Below are 18,927 nucleotides of genomic sequence, written 5' to 3' on the forward strand. Positions count from 1 at the left end.
AGGGGACGCAAAAGCAGCGCTGTCAGTTTCCTTTTCTGCTGCGTTCGTTCCTTATCGCAGCACCACGCTGCAACCAGACCCTATCGGGACCGGGGTTTGTTTCCTGAATGAGAAGAGCGTTCCCCAAAAGCGCACCCTTCCTCCCCTCTCCGAACACAAAAAACACCGGGAGGATTTCTCTGTTTGCAGCCCAAGGGGCCGCGCCGGGCTGACGGCTGCGCGATGCCACGGATTCGCCCTGGTTCTCCGCAAGCGTCTGCTGCCGCCATGGGATTCCTCTCGGCTGCGTTTCTCAGGGCTGAGCGGCAGCGGGGTAAATGCTCAGCGGAGTGGAGGCAGCGGCTGACCCCCCCTTACCCGCCCCGCTCCGCCCGCCGCTTCCCAGTCCACTGCCACGTGCTGCGATCGGGGCTCGCTGTGGACGCCCCGCCGCCCCCCGCTCGGTTCGGACGCGGCTCATCGCGACGCCAACCGCCCCGCAGCCCTCCAGCCTACGGGAAGAGACCGAGGGCAGCACCGCCCTCCCCGCTCGCAGCGCCCGCAGCCCCGGCTCGCCCCGCCCGACCCGGCAGCCCCACGCTTCGCACTGCCGCGACCTCCCGTGACCTCCCGCCGCTTCTGCTTGCGGACTGAGCCTCAGCCCCGGGGGTTCCCCGGCTCCCGGCCCGCGCCGGCAGCCCCAGCAGCGCCCGCAGTCGGCGGGCCGGCACCGCTCGGAGCGGTCGGGCCGCGCTCCCGCTTCCGCCGCGCAGCGACCCCGGAGCGTTCGGCCCCCGCGCCGCTTCCCCACCCGCGCTCGGATCTCCCATCCGCTCGGTGCGTTTCGTAGCTCCCCGTACGCTTTCGGCACCGGCTTGGAGAAACCGCGAGGCGCGGCAGCGGCAGCGGCGTTAGCGATGCCGGGCGGGGCGGGGGGACGCGGGGCGACCCGCGGGAACGTTGCGGCTCCGCTGCCCCCGCGGTGCCCGCGCCTTCGGGGCCGCGTTTCCACAACCCCGCCCACCCCCTATTTGCATAACAACGCCTCAAGCCGCCTATTTTTGCATAACCCCGCCCGATCGCCTTCCTTGTTCGGCACAGGGCCCGCCCCTCCCTCTCTAATTGGACGGCGGCCCCTCGGGCTCCGCCCCGCGCCATAAAAGCTGCCGCCGGGCGCGGGCGGCCTCAGACGGAGGGGTTCGGGTCGGGAGTCGAGGCCGCCATGAGCAGCGCTCCGCCGGGCCCCGCCGCGCCGCGGCTGTGCTGCCTGGAGAAGGGCCCGGACGGGTACGGCTTCCACCTGCACGGCGAGAAGGGCAAGCCAGGCCAGTTCATCCGGCTGGTGGAGGCGGGCTCGCCGGCCGAGCGCTCGGGGCTGCGCGCCGGGGACCGACTGCTGGAGGTGGACGGAACGAACGTGGAGCGGGAGAGCCACCAGCAGGTGGTGGAACGGATCCGTGCCGCCGCCGGGGCTGTGCGCCTGCTCGTGGTGCAGCCCCAACCCGAGGAGCAGCCGCCCAAGACTCACAGTGACCCCGACGGCGAAGTGCAGCGGGAGGCCCCGGCGGCGGAACCCCCGGCGGCGGAGCGGAGCGGAGACACCGGGGAGCGGGTGAGTGCGGGGCGGTACGGGCGGCCTTTGCTATCCTGTTGGGCCCGGCGGTCCCGGGACGGTGCACCCCGTGCTTTCCTCCCTGTTCCAGTCGCAGCACGACGGGTCGTGCCCCTCCTGTTCCGTCCTTGTGTCGCAGGAGGAGCGAAACGGGGTCAGGCGCGGGGGGAGGGGGCGAGGCTGATGGCGACTCGTGGGCAGGGAGTGCTGCCCGGTCCGTCCCCTGTGTCACCATCTGTGCTTTGGGAGCTCGGTTTGGTTTTGCTGTTGTTTGTGGTGTTTGCTCCGGGAGTTCTCAGTTCCAGCCCCCAGCCCTGCTGCGTCTTCACCTCCTGAGAGCAGGTGCCGGGTTGCCCCGAGGCTTTTGGCGTTAACCGCCTCTAAAATGCAAAAATCGTTTGGCAAGGGGAAGCGTTGTGCTGTGGCGGCTCCTCGTGTCCTGAGCTGCGCGGCCTCAGCCGCACTGTGGGGATGGGGAGCTCAGAGCCCTTCGGTGCGGACAGACACGGTTTTAGAATGTCGGCCTGGAGCAGCACGTAGGAGTCAGCGGTTGCACAAACAGAGCGATGCAGAGGGGTGAGGAATGGAGACCCAGCTGACCTTTCCTGCCCGCAGCAGTTTCTAAGGGACGCCTGAGGCTGCCGCGGATAATGCCGCTTTTTGTTTGCTTGCTGAAAACAAGTATTTGTTGTTGCGACCGAGGCGCTTCCTGGGAAGCTGTGACACAGAGCCGTGCTCTGCTCCTGGAACCCGCCCGTGGTGCCGACGTGGTGGCACTGCTGCGGGATCGGCGCTGAGTTCCGGATGGACTTTGGTGCTGGGCCGTCGTCCTGCGGGGTGAGGTGTTGCTGTCACCCGGTGCTGACTCTTCCCTTGCTGTAGGACGCGTCCTTCGTCGAAAGCGTCGTTCCCGTGGGCCGTCGGTGGGGTCTGGTGGCCACAGCGGTGCTCATCGCCCCATCTGGGGTCACAAGGCGGGGCGCGCTGCGTGGGAACGAGCAGCTCTGCTCCTCCAGCATCCTCCATATGTCACAGTGCCAGCGTCCCCCCCGGCCACCGAGTCCTTCTGTGCTGTGCGCAGATCGCTCGTGAGCTGGAAGAATTCATGGGGCCGTGGCTGATGCGGCCGGAGGAGCGCCCTGCCCTGCTGTGGGGCTGCACGCCTCGGTGCGCAGCTCCGTGCGGGGGTGGGACGGTTACCGTGCGGTTACCGCTGACAGTTTCTGTCGGTACGGGAGCAGGAAGTCGGTGACGCTGCTGACATTGCTGCTCACCCGCCTGCCGCCCGGGTGGTTTCTCAACAGGTAGCCGGAAGCCGTGGGGCTGGGGCTGGTTCCCAGCCCGGGGAAACCCGGAGCGGCCGTGCCAGGACGGCGCGCTGGGAGCGAGCGGGGGGGTTTGTGCCCATGAGCTGTGCCCTTCCTCCCCTTTGTGGGGATTCTCCCAGGATCGGTGCCGGCAGGGAGCACGGGAGGTCTGTGCGTGTCAGAGTCCTGTTTGCTTTGTGGGGCAGGGCTCGCCTTTATTTACATGCAGGCTTGGAGACGCATGCTGCCAGCGGCCGGCTGTCAGCGTTCCCGCTCCGTGCTGCTCTGCTCCGAGCGTTTAACGCCTCAGGCAGGATGCGATCCCCCCATACCGGGGTACATCGCCACGGCTCCCTGCCCTGCAGCTGGATGCCACCCCAGTGGGACGTGGGGAGCTTTGGGGCACCCATGAGGGCACCCACTCCATAGCAGGCATGGTGTTAGAGCCCTGGGAGTGGCACCGGGTGGATGAACGCAACTTCAGCCCTGCTGCTGGGGCTTTGCACCGCACGGGACCGTCCCCGGCGTTTGACTGTGGGCGGTGGCAGCCTGCTGTGTTTCTCCCCCCCCCCTCACCCCACACTGTATTTCCGGAGGCTTCAGCTGCATGGGTGTGCTTTGAGACAGCTCTGTGCAGCTGCTTGGTGCTGCTTCCACCACGGCTCGTCTCCTGCTGCCCAGTGCCAGCTGTGCCCAGTGCACGTGTAGTGCTCAGATGCTGAATGCAGTGCTTGCTCTCCCCTGCAAAACCCATCTGAGCCCCCCAGGAGTGGCTTGGGGTGTCGTGGGGGCAGCTGGGTGCATTGTGCAGGGAGTTGAACTGGGAAATGAATTAAATTTCTTCTCAAGCCAACTGTGCTTGGGAGCAGGAGTGGGCTGCATGAAAAGCAGCTCCAGCCCGGCGCTACGTGACGAGGATGCTGCAAGAGGCTGCTTTGCATCCCCTTTGTATGGGGCCCCAGTGCGTGTGCCAGATTTCAGGACCCGTGTGAATTTGCTGGCCTGGCTGTCCTCGCAGCCCATGTTTCTTTCTGAGCAAAGCTCAGATGGCTGCTGAGGGCTGCCTGCAGCTTGTTGCTGCTCACAGGGCTGCGAGGAGCTTCCTGCAAGCTGGGGCTGCGGATGCTGCTCTGCAGGTGTCGTTACTGCACTGGGAGCTGTGGGCACTGCGGGTGTTTTGCTACCCCTGAGGTGGGGGGGATCTTCCTCAGAACCCTCACCCCAGGGCAGCGAGTTCCTGTGCAGAGAGGGCCTCGGTCCCTCTGGCACAAGGGACCTCTGCTTGGAGGTGCTCCTGCAGCCATGGATAAGACTCGATGTGCTGCAGCTCTGCTCCCTCCAGGCTCTGCCAGCTCTGCTTTTTGGGCTCGGCTTTGGGATTAAGTACACCACGAACCACCTGGACCACGGCAGCAGCCATGCTGATGTGTTGCAGTCCCACCTCACGTCCCATGCAGAGCGCAGGGGATGCACTGGGCAGCTCTCGGCCAGCATGTGGGCACAGCTGGCTGCCGGCACGTCCTGCTGTCACCTTTGGTCCCCAGCTGGGCGTTGGTGAGCTGTGCTAACCTGGTGAGCCTTGACCCCACAGTATTGTGCAACAGGGACGGGGCTGATAGCAGCTGTGGGGCTGTCACACAGGCTGTGCTTATCGGGTGGCTGCTGCCAATGTGTCACCCTTGCCAGCGCCCTGTGTCTGTCCTTGGTGCCAGCCCCAAGGATCAGTGCTGGCCAAGGGAATTTCATAGTGTGATGTGGACGAGTAAGGAGCAGAGCAGGCATGAGGGGGAATTCCTGCGTATCCCTGGGGCTGGTTTGGGTACCAAAGTAGGACAGATAAAGGAAGAATAAGTGGCGAAACCCCTTGGTGAGGGATATTTTAAGAACTCCCGTGTGGCTTGGCCATTGGGAAATCCCTCCCAGTGATCAGGAGCTAACGATCAAGACAGTGTCATTATATATCTATTATCTCAGTAGGATGAGAGGTGATGGCTTTACATTGTGCCAGGAGACTCAGGTTGGGCATCAGGAACAATTCCTTCTCTCAGGGAGCAGCAATGCACAGGGAGCAGGGGAGCCCTCTGGGGGTGCCCAGCACTGCGGGGATGTGGCACTGAGGGATGTGCTCAGTGGGGATGGGCTGGGGTTGGATTCATTATTTTAGAGGTCTTTTCCAACCTTAATGATCCCATGATTCTACAAATATGGAACAGTTGGCCGGGGTGGTGCCTCCAGGAGGTGAATGTCCCATGTGCTGCTGCTCTGCTCCCGCAGGTCCTGGTTTGCTGCAGCTGTAGGTTGGGTGCTCAGTGCGGGTGCTGCTGTGAGTGCCGGGGGTCCCTTTGGTGCAGCCCCCAGGCAGGGAGTGATGCAGTCTTTTTGTCTGCAGGAGGTGGGACCTCTGGCCTGAGGCTCCAGCACGGGGTGGAGGTGGGTGCCTCCCCTCCATCCGGGCTGCTTCCTCCTCCACCTTCACCGGGCAATCTTAATCCCAAAAGGAAGAGCGCTGTCTGAGGATGTGCACAGTAACAGGCCTCCTTAATGGAATGCTGCAATTACTGTGCCCTGTGCCTAATTAGCTAGGGCCATGGCTCACAGGCTGTTCTGGCCTCCGTGCCCGGCCAGAGGTGCCCACATGCGGGTTCCAGGGGTCTGCAGCCCTGTGCCATAGCAGGGTGGGGTCTGAGAGCAGCCATCTCATGGCCATCCCTTCGCTGTGCCCTCGCAGGAGCTGCGTCCCCGGCTGTGCCACATCAAGAAGGGCCCCAACGGGTACGGCTTCAACCTGCACAGTGAGAAGAGCCGCCCGGGGCAGTATGTGCGTGCTGTGGACCCCGACTCACCAGCCGAGGCAGCGGGGCTGCGTGCCCAGGACCGCATTGTTGAGGTGGGTGATGGGGTCAGGGGAGGCCGGAGGTGTGGTGTGTCCCTGAGATACGGGATGGGCGGGCAGCGCCCGGGAGTTGCTCCGCTGGGGCATCCCCTGCTCTGAGTGCGGGCGGTGACTCAGAGCAGAGCCGCTCCACCCCTGGGTGCAGCCGGGCTGAGTCCCAGTCTGCACATCAGCCTCTGTCACCGATGGAGCACCGCTGTCCTGGGGCGGGAGGGCACAGATGTGAGGGTGTGCGGTGGCCGTGTGGGTCCGGGGCTGCCCCTGCTCACCACGCTGGGGACGGCCGCCCCGTGCCACCCATCCCCTGGCACTGCCCCGCTCCCCATAGAGCCCTGTGCTAATCACTCTGGGAAAATCTGCTTTTAATGAGGTTTTGCTGCTAATCCCCGCACGTCTCTGGACATCCGTGGGGGGCTGCAGCCGGCGCTGGGCTGAGGAATGTCCCTCGTCACTGTGATACCCACAGGTGAATGGGACGTCCGTGGAGGGCAAGCAGCACGCAGATGTGGTGGCGGCCATCAAGGCGGGTGGCGATGAGACCAAACTGCTGGTGGTGGGCATGCTGGCCGATGAGTTCTTCAAGAAGTGCAGGGTGGTGCCCTCGGAGGCACACTTGGCAGGTGGGTCGGGTGCCATCCCTGGAGCCGGGTACAGGGGGTTGGTTGGCACCTTGCTGCCTGGCCTGCAGCTGGCACATGGCTGTGGGGTGTGTGCTGGGCAGGGTTTATGGCTCTGCGGGTTACACTTTGACAGGACTTATGGCTCAGGGAGCAAACGGAGGGCGTGCGGGTGTCCTTCACTCAGCTCCAGCCTTGGTCGACCTTGGCTCCCTTCCTGCCTCTATTGCTGGCAGGATGCAGCCCTCGCTGGCTGCCCCAGAGCTGTTGTGCCCATGGCACTGATGTTTGTGGCCCTGGTGTGAGCCTGTCCCCACCTGACACCGTGTCCTCTCTGCAGGTCCCTTGCCAGAACCCATTGCCAATGGTGATATAGAGAAGGTGAGATAAATTCCTTTTTGTCCCTTCTAAATCCCACCTACGCTGGTCTGTAGGCATGGAGCCTGCAGGTTTGGGTGTCCCTCTATCCTTTGCCCTTAGGCGGTTGGGTGACCCGTGAGCCAGGGATGAGGCTCCACGCTGTCACACAAGAGCAGGTGCCATGCTGGGAAGGGAAGTGGGAGGTGGTGGCCCTCAGGAAGGGGGTTGCTTGCAGGCTCTGTCCTCACGATGCTGCGTGGCCGGGAAGGAGCCCTCATGCTTCAGGGAAGCAGCATTCCATCCCACAGCCCTCCTGCTGCTGCTGCAGCTGGGAAGTCAGGTTTAATCCTCCCAACCCTGCATGGGCAGTGCAGGAGGTGTTAATTAGCACGGAGCTCTCAGCGGATTACGTGCAGGGAGGAAGGATCTGACAGCTGCCAGGAGGGACGGCAGCAGCCCCGGGAATGGTTCCCAAACCTCAGCCCTCCCTTCTGCTCCGCTCCCCCAGGAAAACGGCGGAGAGCCGCGGCTGAACTCCGTGTCAGAGAGACCCCCCAGCCCTGCGCTGGCCACGTCCCCCGAAGGCACTGAGACCCACAGTGAGGTAGGGCTGGGCTGGGGGATAACGGCTGAGGAGGGGGGATGGGCAAAGCCCCCACGCCGAGGCTGAGCTCTTCTCTCTCCACAGCCCGACGCGCAGGAAGGGGACAAGCGCAGCTCTGCGCCCAGCTCCCTGCTGGACCTCGACATCCCGCTGGCCGTGGCCAAGGAGCGGGCGCACCAGAAGCGCACCAGCAAGCGGGCTCCCCAGATGGACTGGAGCAAGAAAAACGAACTGTTCAGCAACCTGTGAATCCGCCCCGGGCAGGGACACCGGCTCTCCCCCATCCCCTTCGTCCCCACCACCCTGACAGGGAGGACGGGGTTCGGGGTCGGTGAGCGTCCCTGCTGAGGATGGCGACGGTGCCCTGGGTGCTCCTCCAGCCCTGGCGTGAAGCTTTGTGCACCCGGCTGTGTGCAGAGCTGTGGGGAGGTTTGGTGACTCGGAGTGGCCGGGTTTGATGCCCAATGCTTCTCATCCCCTCTGCCAGCTCTTCTTCTCCCATCTCAAAACCCACTTCTGTTTCATCCACTCCCCCCTCTCCCCCCCAGATAATCTCCCTTTCTTGAGGCTCTTGGCGACTTTCACCAAGCCCTACACCACAGCAATTCCTCCTGGGGTTGGCACTCTTGACCTTGCAGTGTCCGTCCGCGATGTCCCCATCCCTTCATTCCTGTGCCCCCAGAGCTGCCCTTGGAGGCACTTGGGCATCCCACAGCCCCTGCCTCAGGGTTGTTTTGGGAGAGGAGAGGTGTCTGGAGCCAGCACAGCAAGCAATAATCGCCCCCTGTGCTGCTGCTTGCTCCCAGAGACAAAGCCGATCACGGTTTGCATCCTACACTGCTTAGTTCAGAGGGGTCTCAATAGACTGTCTTCTTTGTCCAAAATGAGAGGTTTTCCAATCACATGGTTTATTTTTTTTAAATGTATTTTGTGGAAAATTCTTCCCATGGATGTTTTGTTTCTGTGTTTTGCAATCAGGTGTTGTATTGTCAAGCTGAAGAGAAATTCTGTTTACTGGAATAAATCTTCCTGACTTCACGTGTCCAGCTGGAGGCCAAATTCTTGCGGAGCCGTGGATCCCAGGGCACAGTGCCAGGGGGACCCGGGGGCAGGGGCTGCAGGGCACCATCCCTTGTGGAAGGGGCTGTGCACAACCAGTGCTGTCTATGGGCAGACACCTTAAGTCTGAGTTTGTTTGAATGTAGCCCTGGAGGAGTTAAGCCACAGCGAGCTGACACGGGGTCTGGTTTGGTGCTGGGATGGAGTAACGGAGAAGGCTGGGCCGGTCCCAGTGTGAGTTAATGCCTTGGGACGATTAAAGGGCTTTAATCCCACAGAGGGGGGGCGGTTCCAGGCTACCGTGTGCCTGCTCTAATCTGCCCATCGTAGGGACGTGGCTGCCGGCTGGGCTGGAGGGAGGCAGCGTTGCTGGGGGCTGCCCAACCCCAAACTGCCCCCACTGCTCCACTGAGGTGTGGGGTGAGCCTGAGCACCGGGGCTGCCTTCTGAGAGCAGGTTGGAGGAGGGCCTGAGTGGCACCTCTGAGTGTTTTGCCAGCCCTGGGGCAGGGGCTGACCCCTTCTGTGGAGGATGGAGCCTGCAGCTGAGGGCTGTGAGGCTGCGGTTCCTGCTGGGCTCATACAGCTATTTTTAAGCCCCGTGTGCTGGGACAGCTTATGCAGCTCTGCGCTAAGCCCTCCTGCTGCAGCAGTGTGGGGGAACTGCAAGCGGGAGCGTGGCTCACTTGGCAACCTGAGGGCTGCGGGTGTGGATGTGTTGAGCCACCCTCCCTCAAGGGGTTCTCAGGGACAGACCCGAGGTTGTTTTGGGTTGCCAGGGTGAAGGCTTTTCCCGGCTGGCGGGGAGGCAGGGAGTGCCTCGGCGTTGCCTGGGCACCAGGGATGCCAGGTGCAGAGCTCGCTGATGCCGGAGCAACCACTGCGCTGGAGCAGCTCCCTGTGCCCTCAGGGCTACGTGGGACTGCGGCCTCAAAAGCAAGGCTCTCATGTGAAACTGAGGATGAGAAAACCCCTGACCTGGTCTGTTCCAGGTTGGGCTGGGCAATGGGAGGACAAGGCTGGTCTCTTACCCTGTCTCTTCCAGTCATTGCTGCTGCTCCAGAGCTGGGTGAGGGCCGGAAAAGCAGCTTCCAGGTGGAGGTGGATGTGAACCCACAGGAGATGTATTCCTGTGTGATGTGAGCACTGAGGAGCCTGGGCAGCCATTGTGCTGGTAGGGCTGCGTGCTGGCAGCAGTGAGGAGTGCCTAGGGTAGGCTAGGAGCTCATCAGCAGGTCCTGGGACCGTCCCCAAACCCTACAGCAGTCACACGGCGTGGAGCTGCTGTGCCTTTCCAGCATCGGCACCCACTCCTCACACGCACTTCCCCAGAGAGGACTTTGTCCTCCCAGCTCTTGAACAAAATAGCCCTCAGCCCCACCTGGCATCAGGAACCTGCAGAAGTCAAAGAAGTGCTGACGCTGCTCTCTGCTGCAGGTGAGAAGGTCGTCTTTGATTCTTCTTCCAACCCTGGGGAATGGCTGTGAGCACCCAGCCCTCCTACCTCACACACAGCACACTCAGGGTTTTAGGAACAGATAGCTCAATTTCACCATCTGTCTGCCCAGAGGTGTGTGTGTCCCTGGAAGCCCGAGGTCTGTGGCTGTGCTTTGTGCTGGAGCAGCACGTGCTGCTTCAGTGACCCCAAACACTTGCTTAAAAAGCCAGCAATGCTGCAGCACACAAATGCTGCAAATGCTGTCCAGGGGAATTCTGTGAATCCATCCCTGCCTGCAGCAAGGGAAGAAGAGCAGGAGGATTAACAGACCTTATCACTTTAATCTCACCTGGAAGTGGAGCTGCTCTTTTCTTTATCGCTGCACAAAGCTTTTACTACAATAAAATCAATGTTAAATACTTGTGGTTTAAAATACCACGACACACGCTTGGTTCCTGCGCTTGGTTTTAACGTTAGTCACAGGATGATTTTATTTAAATGAACTAAAATTGGGAAACTACAACTCACAGGTCCTAAAAATACTCACAAAGTAACACTAAAAATTCTAGAGTCTACCAGATAACAGCATTCAGATTTGCACAGGGATGTCATTATCTGATACCTTATAACCGGAACAAATCACTTCTGGTCTAAAATTAGCCTTTCTGGCTGCTGTTACAGTGGGAAAGCACCCAGGAGCAGCAGTCATCCTCCGTACCTTTTCTTTTAGCTTCCCTGCTGTGGGAAGTGTGCTGAGTGGGCAGGAAAGGTCAGATTAAATAACTGCATTAAAAGTCTGTCCAGTGCTAGTCAGACAAGAACCTCTTCTTTGGGAACAGACCTCTGATGCATCGCAGGCTGACTTACCCTGAAGGTGTCTGCTCCAGTCAGCAATGCTGCCCCGCTCCCCCAGCTCAGCTTACTGGAGAGCAGCACAACAGCTGCAGCCCTGCAGAGGAAGTCCTGAGCTGCGCTGAAGGAGGGAAGCCACCATTCTGCCTTCTTTCAGATTTGTCTTTCTTCTTCTTCCTGCTGCACTAACAGCAGACCCAAGAGATTAAGCATCACTTTGCTGATGGCCTGAGGTTTCCAGGTCCACGCACATAACACGTATCAGCATGCCAAAGCAGTTCTGAACTGAGCAAGAGATTTGGTCTCAAAAGCCCCCTGCAGCTGCCAGTTCCCTTATGTACAGATCACAGAGAGACTGAGCTCGGGCCTTACTTGACTTGTATTAGTGATTTTAATCATGTTAATAGTTTGACAGCTCCTCTCTTTGTAGTTTTATGTTCAATCAGCAGCCTTCAGGTGGACTCAGAAGGGCTGTGCTATCTCCCTGGACTGTGTCATCCTTGCTTCTAAGACTGATTTCCTGGCCCTGTTTCAGCTGAGCAGAGCGATCACTCAGGTGTTCCTCACTAATTCCTATCCCCTCTGGATCATCCTCCAGAGCTGAGAGGTGAACCAGCACTTTCCCTTTGATTGTGCTCACCCCCACCCCCACTAAAAGGGGTTCAAAGAGTTGCTGTAGTCTTCTTTAACTTCCAGCTAGATTGTCACCAAAGAAAGCCCCACTGCTCCCAGACTGCTTTCAGAGGCACCTGAGATTTTTATTTTTTAATCATTATTTAACAGAGGACAGATGGAGCTACCTGAGCACTCAGGCTTCCTCTGCAACAGTGACGAATCTCGCTCTGAGGGCAGTGGAAGTGGGAACACGGGTTGCTGCTTGTCCAGGAACTGGTTGTGCCAGGAATCAATTAACTGCTGGTGATTGGCCTCGCTGGAGCAGCACGTTAAAGTCATGGAGTTGTTCCTAATCAAGTCTGTGAATTAGTGGCTGTTCTCCAGGTCCAAACTTCAGGCAATATTCTCAGCTGTTGCAACAAAGTGGAAAAGTGACAAGATGACAAAGGAAACAGATCAAAACAGTCAAGTGCAGCCCTGTCATTCGCAGTCAGACCTCACAAGGTCCAACCTTTCCCTGAAACCAGGTTTGTGTCTGGCTCTATCTGTCGTTTTCCAGCACCCCAGCTGGCAGCTTTTCTTCAATGTAGTTTTTCTTCTTCACATGTTTTGTCTGGTCCAGGAGCCACTGTCTCTCTTGGTCACTGACATCCAGCCTCAATGTCACCTCTTGGAAAACGCTGTTCACAGAGACCTGTATCACACAGAAGAAACAGAGCTCCATCCCAACCATAGAACAAACGCTGCTCACATTTGGGTTAGAAGCCAGGCTGTCAACGCACCTCCTTAAAATGAAGCTTCTTGAACATGCAGATACTGGCTTCGTTTTCCTGACCAATCTTAGCCTCAAATTTGGTGATGCCTAGGTCTGTCACTCCTACAAAAGAAACCAGAAAAACAAAAATTACTGTTACCTGCTTGGCTGCCATATCAGGGCTGCAACTTCTGAGGCAGACGCTCCTGTTAATACCCTGTGTACATCACCAGGAATATGTGCCTCTAGATCACGTCACAACTTTACCCTTGCCTTGAGCCATCCTTACCATAGGACATCATCATCAGAGTCGCCTCCTTGCCAAATCCTCTGCTACGATAGCTGGGTTCTGAAAGACAGAGCTGCAGAAGTCAGCATCTTGTTACACGAGACAAAGCATCTGTGCTGGAGGCTTTTCAGAAAAGACCCAGAGCAGCAATGAATGCCATTCAGGGCTGAACGGTCAAGGTAACGCAATGAGAACAAAAAACTGCAGTAATATCTGTGATTCTGTGATCTGTCTACAGCTGCCTTTAGCCAAGGTGACAAAGATCCGAGACGGCAAGCAGAACCTCACCTGCAATCATTATTTCAATCTCGCCCAAAGTTGGATCCTCAGCGTCAGTGAGGAAGAGATTCACATCCCCCACCATGCACTCCTCATCCCCACGTGCCTGCTCAGACCACCGCTCCGTGTCCAGCACGATGAAGGTGCACTCTGGGGAGAACAAAAATACAATTTTAGGGCTGTTAAGAGTTATGTACATAGTACTGAAGGCTGAAAGTAAAGGCATGCAATGGACAAAGCGACAGCAGTTTCTATGTGTTAATAGTGAGGAAGTGGTAATAATTGAACTTTCCATCTCAAGCACACCTGCTTCCATCGCTAGAAATGGACATCACTAGAAATCACTGTCTGCCTATGCAGGCACTAAGGTTAGAAACAAGTATGAAAGGAGCATGGAAATCTTCATTCCCTGACGGAGGTCTCACTGCTTTCTCTTTCTGCAGCAAGTCTGGGCAAAGAACTGTTTGGTGCACAAGACATCAGGACTTAGTGATTCACCAGTTAGTCCTACTGCTGCTTTCAGCAAAGCTTTTAATGCCAGCTGAGACAAACGTTCCAGGCTGAGATCTTTGCCAGCCTTGTATTTTGCTGCTCACCGTACTTCTACAAGGCTTTTATGGGCAGTGATTCATTACCTGTAATGCAGCCAGGGAACCAATTCAGACAACACTCTCAACTAGGTAATTATAAAGCCATCCCGTTTCTCAGGGAAAAATACAACTCCCTTCCATGTTTTTATGACAATCAGACTGGGGAGTGGTGTCTGTGCAGCAGCTGATCAGATAATGCTGCGTAAAGCAAATCAGTTATCTTTGAAAAACCACAGAAGAAGGACACTAACAGCCCTGGATGTCTGTAATTCACTGAGCATACACTGGCTACAAACATGCCCTGGTCTCCCTAGAAAGTCACCACAGCTGTGCTCCCCTTGCTTTAAACTGCCATTATTCACTCCAAATACTGAAGATGAAGGAACCCAGACACCCACAAAATACAGAAACTCTAAAGATGAACAGAGTAAGCCAATGTGCTGCAGCACTGAGGCAAAGCTGTCTGTTGAGCAGAAAGCCAGCCTCACATCTGCTCTGGTTGCTGGCAAGGCCCCCTCAGCAGGCACTCCCAGCAGTGCCCTTCCAGCACAGAAAGGGACCCTCTCAGCCCTTCCACCCGCCCTCAGAGAACATTTAAGACCCTCACTGTCTGCATCATCCCTCCAGCTGCGCTGCATCTCGTACTCCTGCTCCAGGCTCAGTGGTTCTGAGGCGGTCAGGCGCTGCAGCTCCTCTGACTGCATCCACTCATGGTACCTGAAAAGAGACCCAGAACCAGACCGGCGGCTTAACGATGGTGCTGCAGTCAGATTTCCACAAGTGCTCCGAGGGTCTGCCCGTCACCTGTCAGCAAGCTGTTCTACAAATGCCGGCCTGGCATCCGCAGCACCTTAAAAGCACCTGCAAATCTCTTTTTAAATAAATAGGAATCGGCGTTCCCCTCGGGCATTCAGCAATGCCTGCTCTGTCTGAAGAGCGCCGTAACGCGAGCCAAGAGCACAGAGCCAGCAGCACCACGTTCCACCGCCTTTCGCACTGATTTCATACGGCATCACCGCGCTGCTGACAGCTGAGTACCGCCGCTCACAGCGCAGCGCCTCTCCCCGCCCGGCCGGCGCGGACCGGCATCAGCGAGCGGACATCCGGACACGGAGCGGCCCCACATCTCCCCGCAGCGCAGAAGCGAAGCCCACAGCGCAGAGCAGCGGGGCGAGAGCCGCGTACCGGGCCACGTGTGCCGGGCCGTACGGCACCAGCGTCACCTTCCCGCCCTGCAGCGCGGTGCTCTGGTTGATCCTCATGGCCCCGCCGCCATCGCCGGGCGGCCCGGGGGAGGCGGAGCGCTCTGGAAGGCGGCTCGGCGGCACGGGCTCGTAACGGACGGAGCCCGGCTCGTAGCGATGCCCTCAGAGCCGCCTCCCTGCGAGCGCAGCGCCCTGTCGGTGCCGGGGCACGGAGCGGCACGGAGCGGCACGGCGGGGCCGAGGGGGCGCTGTGTCGACGCGGACAGCAGCTGACCGCTACCGCACGCATGCCCACAAGCTCCGCTTCCTTCCCCGTCGCGGACGGTGACGTCATCGTCGCCCGATCCCCTCGGCGCGCACGTGACCGCACATCATCCCCCAATCGCAGGCGAGCTGCTTGCACCCCTCTTTCCCCATTGGAAACGGGCCGGTCACGTGTGCGGAAGCAGCGCCTGGCGGGCCGCGCGTGCGCCGTAAGAGCCGGGTGGGGGCGGGAGCTGTGGCTGCTGAGGTACCGGGGCGGGTCGGGGTTCACGGGGCGGCTGTGCCGCCGTGCCAACGGGGCGCCGCCGCGGAGCTCGGCCTCTCGCTCGGCCGTCCTCTGCTCCCGCCGCACGGCGCTGCTCCGCCAGGAGGGACGCGTGGCCGTTGAAGTGCGGGCGGCGGGTCGGCGCGGGGAGGGCTGCGCTTGGCCGGTGCCGCTCGGGATCCCGCCGAGCTCCCGGAGCCGCTGCTTTGGCTGCTTTGGGAGCCGCGGTTCCCGAAGCGCCGCCCCGCCCGTCGTACGGCTCGTCTCTGCCGCGCTGGCGGGGCGGCGCGCGGTGCCTCGGGGTGCCGAAGCTCCGCTGTGCCCCGGAGCGGCTCGATGCGGGCGGAGCGCCCCGGGCCGCGCTGTGCGCTTCGTGCGGCGCCGCGCGCGGTAGAGCCCGGCTCTGAGCGCCCGCCGCTTCTGGCCCAGCTGACGCCGCGTTGTGATTTTCCAGGTTAACGATAGCAGAGGTTGAAAACGCCGCCCTCGTTTCTGCGGTTCTCCCAGCCGTCTCGCCATGGCCGGCGGCATCACGGATACGGGAGAGCTCTACTCTCCGTATGTGAGTACCGAGCTCGGGCTCACCGCTGCCCCGCGTGCGGCCTCAGTGCTGCCGGCTGCCTGCAAATAACAGCGCGGGCGCGCTCCTGTACCGCAAGGGCTGCTGTCTGCTGAGATGTGGTTTTGAAATGCTTTGAAAGCAGCTTTGTGTCCAATATCTCTGTGTTCTTCTGCCTGCTGCTCTTGCACTCCGCTTCCGTCAGCACAAATTGTCACGTGAAGCTTCCTTAAAAGGGGAAGCTGTCGCATGGAAATGATGCTGTTTGACTTTGAGTTTGTTTAATGTTCATCAGGTTACTGAATTCTATCTATCTGTAACTGTTCTTTCAGTAACTTTAGTTTAATCCCCCTCATTTAAAATAATCAGACACGATATTCCTGCTGTGTGACGTCCTGTGAATGCACACAGCCAGTTGCTCCTTTGCTATGTTACCAGAAACGTGATTTTCATAGCCACAAGTGTTCATATAGTGTCAGCTCTTAGTTGAGTGCTTGCAAACACGTTTCCCCTTCTGAAGTGACCTCACAGATCGCTAAATGTAGAACTAGTACTGAAATCAACATTGCTGGCTTTCAAATACTCTGAAACGTTCGTCCTTATGTTAATGATTGAATTTAGAGTAATGGAGATTAGGCTACAGAAATAGGCCACAACTGAGAGAACAGAGAACAAGACAGTAACTGGGACATCTGGGCTCTAAAGGGTGGATGTCACCAACTCTTGCATCGTGGTAGTGTTCCAGGAATTGCATAGAGTCTCATCTCAAAGTGTAGAGCACTCTCATGTTTCCCTGAAGATGTCCAGCTACTCCACGTACACAGCATTCCCATCTCTGCCTACTTGACCGAAGTCAGAAACACCTCAGTGCTTTATTTTAGAGTCCTTCAGTGAAGTAAGTCACAGCCCTGGGCACTTGAGCAGGAGATGTGCTGAGGAATGACAGCTGTGCTAGCTGAATGAAAAGGACTTTCTGACAAGCTGCGATGGCTGATTTTTATCCTGGGAGAACCATTGAAAGATGACTCTGCTGTGCTGTTGGTAAATGTAGGACAGGAGCTCCTGCAGGATTTCTAGGAAGTAGCCTCCCAATGTTCATTTCTCCACACTCAAAAAAATGTACTCCGATGCAGCTCTTCGCTAACTCTTTCCTCTGGAGTTTCCTCCTATATTTAAAGCAACAACAGCAAACCAACAAATGTGGGGACATTTCTTGATCCTGACTTCAGCTCAATTTACAGTCTGAGATGTCTTCTCCAGGCACACAGTTGTGTTTTTGCTCCTGACTAGAAGAAAAATGCTTGCTAGGGATGGTGAAATACTTTCCTTTCCAGAAGCACATTACCTTTTTCAGAGTGCTGATTAGCTTGCTGGTAAAATGGCAAGCAAGCTATAAATTACAGTTCTGCTTGAGTAAGTCCTAAGAATAATGGAGAATAAGGCATTCTGGAAGGGAACTTTTGTATGTAGCCATAATTAGACTGAGGTCAGAAAATAAGGAGAGACCCAAAACCGTGCTGTAGAACTCTTCTGGTAAAAGGAATGGGTTTGAAAACAAATGAAAAGCTCACGTGCTTTCTAACTTTGAAAGATAGAAAAATACTTAAAGAATTAGAAAAACAGAGGGGGATATCAGTTTCACAAGTTTGTGCTGTAACCTGCTTTGTTTCTTTGGTTATCAGTGTCCTCCTGTGTTTATCTCTAACATGGGCTCACGCTTGTCTTGCTCGCAGTGACTGCTCTCTATTTAAGTTTCTCTGTTTGTGAGGTGATACGGATGATCTCTGGCACAGCTGTAAATTCACGCTGGATTATGTGGATGATTGCAGGTTGGTCTGGTTTACATGTTCAACCTCATTGTTGGGACAGGAGCCCTAACCATGCCAAAGGCGTTTGCAACTGCAGGGTGGCTCGTCAGCCTCGTTCTCCTGATGTTCCTGGGCTTTATGAGGTAGGATGTGAGTGTGTGTCCCAGGGCACTGGGGGTTTGGTTAGGTGGAGCCGTCGCAGTGCTGAGGTCTATGCTGCTTTTCCGAGTTATCCTGTCTCCCTGCTGTTTGAGCCCTGATCTCTGCAGCTGTTTGCTTTGGACCTTATTTGGAGGGAATCTAAGCCCCATGTCTTGTCTGATGAAGACTTTTTCTCTAGTCTAGAGTCTTTTGGAAATGTCCCATGCTTGCCTGTGTCACTGATCAATTCCCTAAACGTTAACCATGTTATAAGTTACGTAAGTTGATCTTCACTGTGATTTGCACGTGTTTTGCCTTGACTTCTGGCAGCAGTCTGGGTAGCTGTGAGTGTGTCAGGACAACAAACCCTGCACAGCTGGACCCCTTTATCCCCTTTATTGCCCTTTGTTGGGCTGAGATCTTGGAGCTGGTCTCATGACTTTCGTGCTGGCTTGCCGTGGGCTTCTGCCCAGATGTCTGCCTCCTTGCTGGAGCAGCAGGTGGAGCTGAAGACTGTTGATAGAGCAGTGATGTCCAAACAGCTTGGGATTCTCTGGTTATTAATAGAATTTCTTCTGGCTTGGATTAAAAATAAGAATAAAATCCCTCTTCTGCAGTTTGTAGAAACAGAATTTAGAAGTTTCTTTCTTATGGGTAACCAGTTCTGTCAGCTTGGATGTGCCTTTGATTTGGAGGCAGTGCTGTTGAAATCTATTAGGTGCTGCTCTATAGAGGTAGCCACGCTCAATACTAATTGTATTAATGTTTCTAAGTTCCCCACCTCAAAGCTGCATGCTTCACAGGCTTGATTAAAATGTAAACTGTGGCAGAACCAGTGACTGGTAGATTTGGAAGCAATCCCTTCAGATAGTTATTGGAAAATGTAAATTTATCTTAAGAAGTGCAGCAATAGCTGACGAGCCTTCAAGGTCAGCGGAAGAGCGCAGGCTTCCAAACCTGGCTACTAAGACCTCATCAAAATAAACTGAAAACACAGATGGAAGTATTAAGAGCCTTGGGAGCTGTGCTGCCCTGCTGCTTTCGTTCCAGTGCTGGTGCCTGTGACTTCCTCTTGCCCTCTGGGGACCCTTCAGTGCAAGAGGAAATTGCTAGGTGGCCCTCAGGAGAGGGCTGCTTGCCTTCATTCTGGCAAAGTTGAGCTTGATAAATGAGTCCCGTTTGTGAAACAGTGGGAAACCACTTTAAAGCTTTAAATAAGATTAATTTGACTTTTTTACTTCCTAACACCACTAGCAAGGAGTTTTCCAGTTGCTTAGTATCTCCTTATATCTAAAGAAACATGAATTTTTTTTTACTGCATTTTTTCTGTGGTTGAACACCCTCTCTTCAACAAGAGAAGGTAGCAGCACTGATGCTGATGAAATTCCTTATGAAACAGGCAGTGTGTAGGGGGGTGAGGTTGGTGGAAATAGCTTTG

At 57.0% G+C, this 18,927-nt stretch overlaps 3 protein-coding genes across 7 annotated transcripts in view; 2 read left to right on the forward strand and 1 right to left on the reverse strand.

Moving 5' to 3' along the window:
• Nucleotides 1-1,137: 1,137 nt before the first annotated feature.
• Nucleotides 1,138-8,410, forward strand: NHERF1 (NHERF family PDZ scaffold protein 1). The gene is made up of 6 exons (XM_010721693.4): nucleotides 1,138-1,591; nucleotides 5,627-5,785; nucleotides 6,258-6,411; nucleotides 6,749-6,789; nucleotides 7,277-7,372; nucleotides 7,457-8,410. The coding sequence occupies exons 1-6, from the start codon at nucleotides 1,202-1,204 to the stop codon at nucleotides 7,619-7,621; spliced, it is 1,005 nt and encodes a 334-aa protein (XP_010719995.2). The 5' UTR covers nucleotides 1,138-1,201; the 3' UTR covers nucleotides 7,622-8,410.
• Nucleotides 8,411-11,454: 3,044 nt separating this feature from the next.
• Nucleotides 11,455-14,779, reverse strand: NAT9 (N-acetyltransferase 9). 2 transcript variants are annotated; one of them, XM_010721633.3, is made up of 6 exons: nucleotides 14,433-14,779; nucleotides 13,855-13,964; nucleotides 12,667-12,807; nucleotides 12,379-12,438; nucleotides 12,118-12,212; nucleotides 11,455-12,029 (listed from the first exon to the last, which is right to left on the reverse strand). In XM_010721633.3, the coding sequence occupies exons 1-6, from the start codon at nucleotides 14,507-14,509 to the stop codon at nucleotides 11,877-11,879; spliced, it is 636 nt and encodes a 211-aa protein (XP_010719935.2). In that variant the 5' UTR covers nucleotides 14,510-14,779; the 3' UTR covers nucleotides 11,455-11,876. The 2 variants fall into 2 exon arrangements, with proteins under 2 accessions (XP_010719935.2, XP_019477351.2); XM_019621806.3 differs by lacking the exon at nucleotides 14,433-14,779 and adding an exon at nucleotides 14,052-14,382.
• A 107-nt stretch (nucleotides 14,780-14,886) lies between these two features.
• SLC38A12 (solute carrier family 38 member 12) overlaps nucleotides 14,887-18,927 on the forward strand; it is a 39,870-nt gene continuing 35,829 nt past the window's right edge. The window contains exons 1-3 of one of the 4 annotated variants that reach the window (XM_085240343.1): nucleotides 14,887-14,925; nucleotides 15,436-15,543; nucleotides 17,370-17,491. In XM_085240343.1, the coding sequence (XP_085096469.1) occupies nucleotides 15,499-15,543; nucleotides 17,370-17,491 (167 nt within the window). In that variant the 5' untranslated portion in view covers nucleotides 14,887-14,925; nucleotides 15,436-15,498. The other 3 variants (XM_085240342.1, XM_085240344.1, XM_010721635.4) reach the window with 3 other exon arrangements.

Source organism: Meleagris gallopavo, chromosome 20, assembly GCF_905368555.1.
Source record: "Meleagris gallopavo chromosome 20, MGAL_WU_HG_1.1, whole genome shotgun sequence".
Classification (NCBI taxonomy): Eukaryota; Metazoa; Chordata; class Aves; order Galliformes; family Phasianidae; genus Meleagris; species Meleagris gallopavo.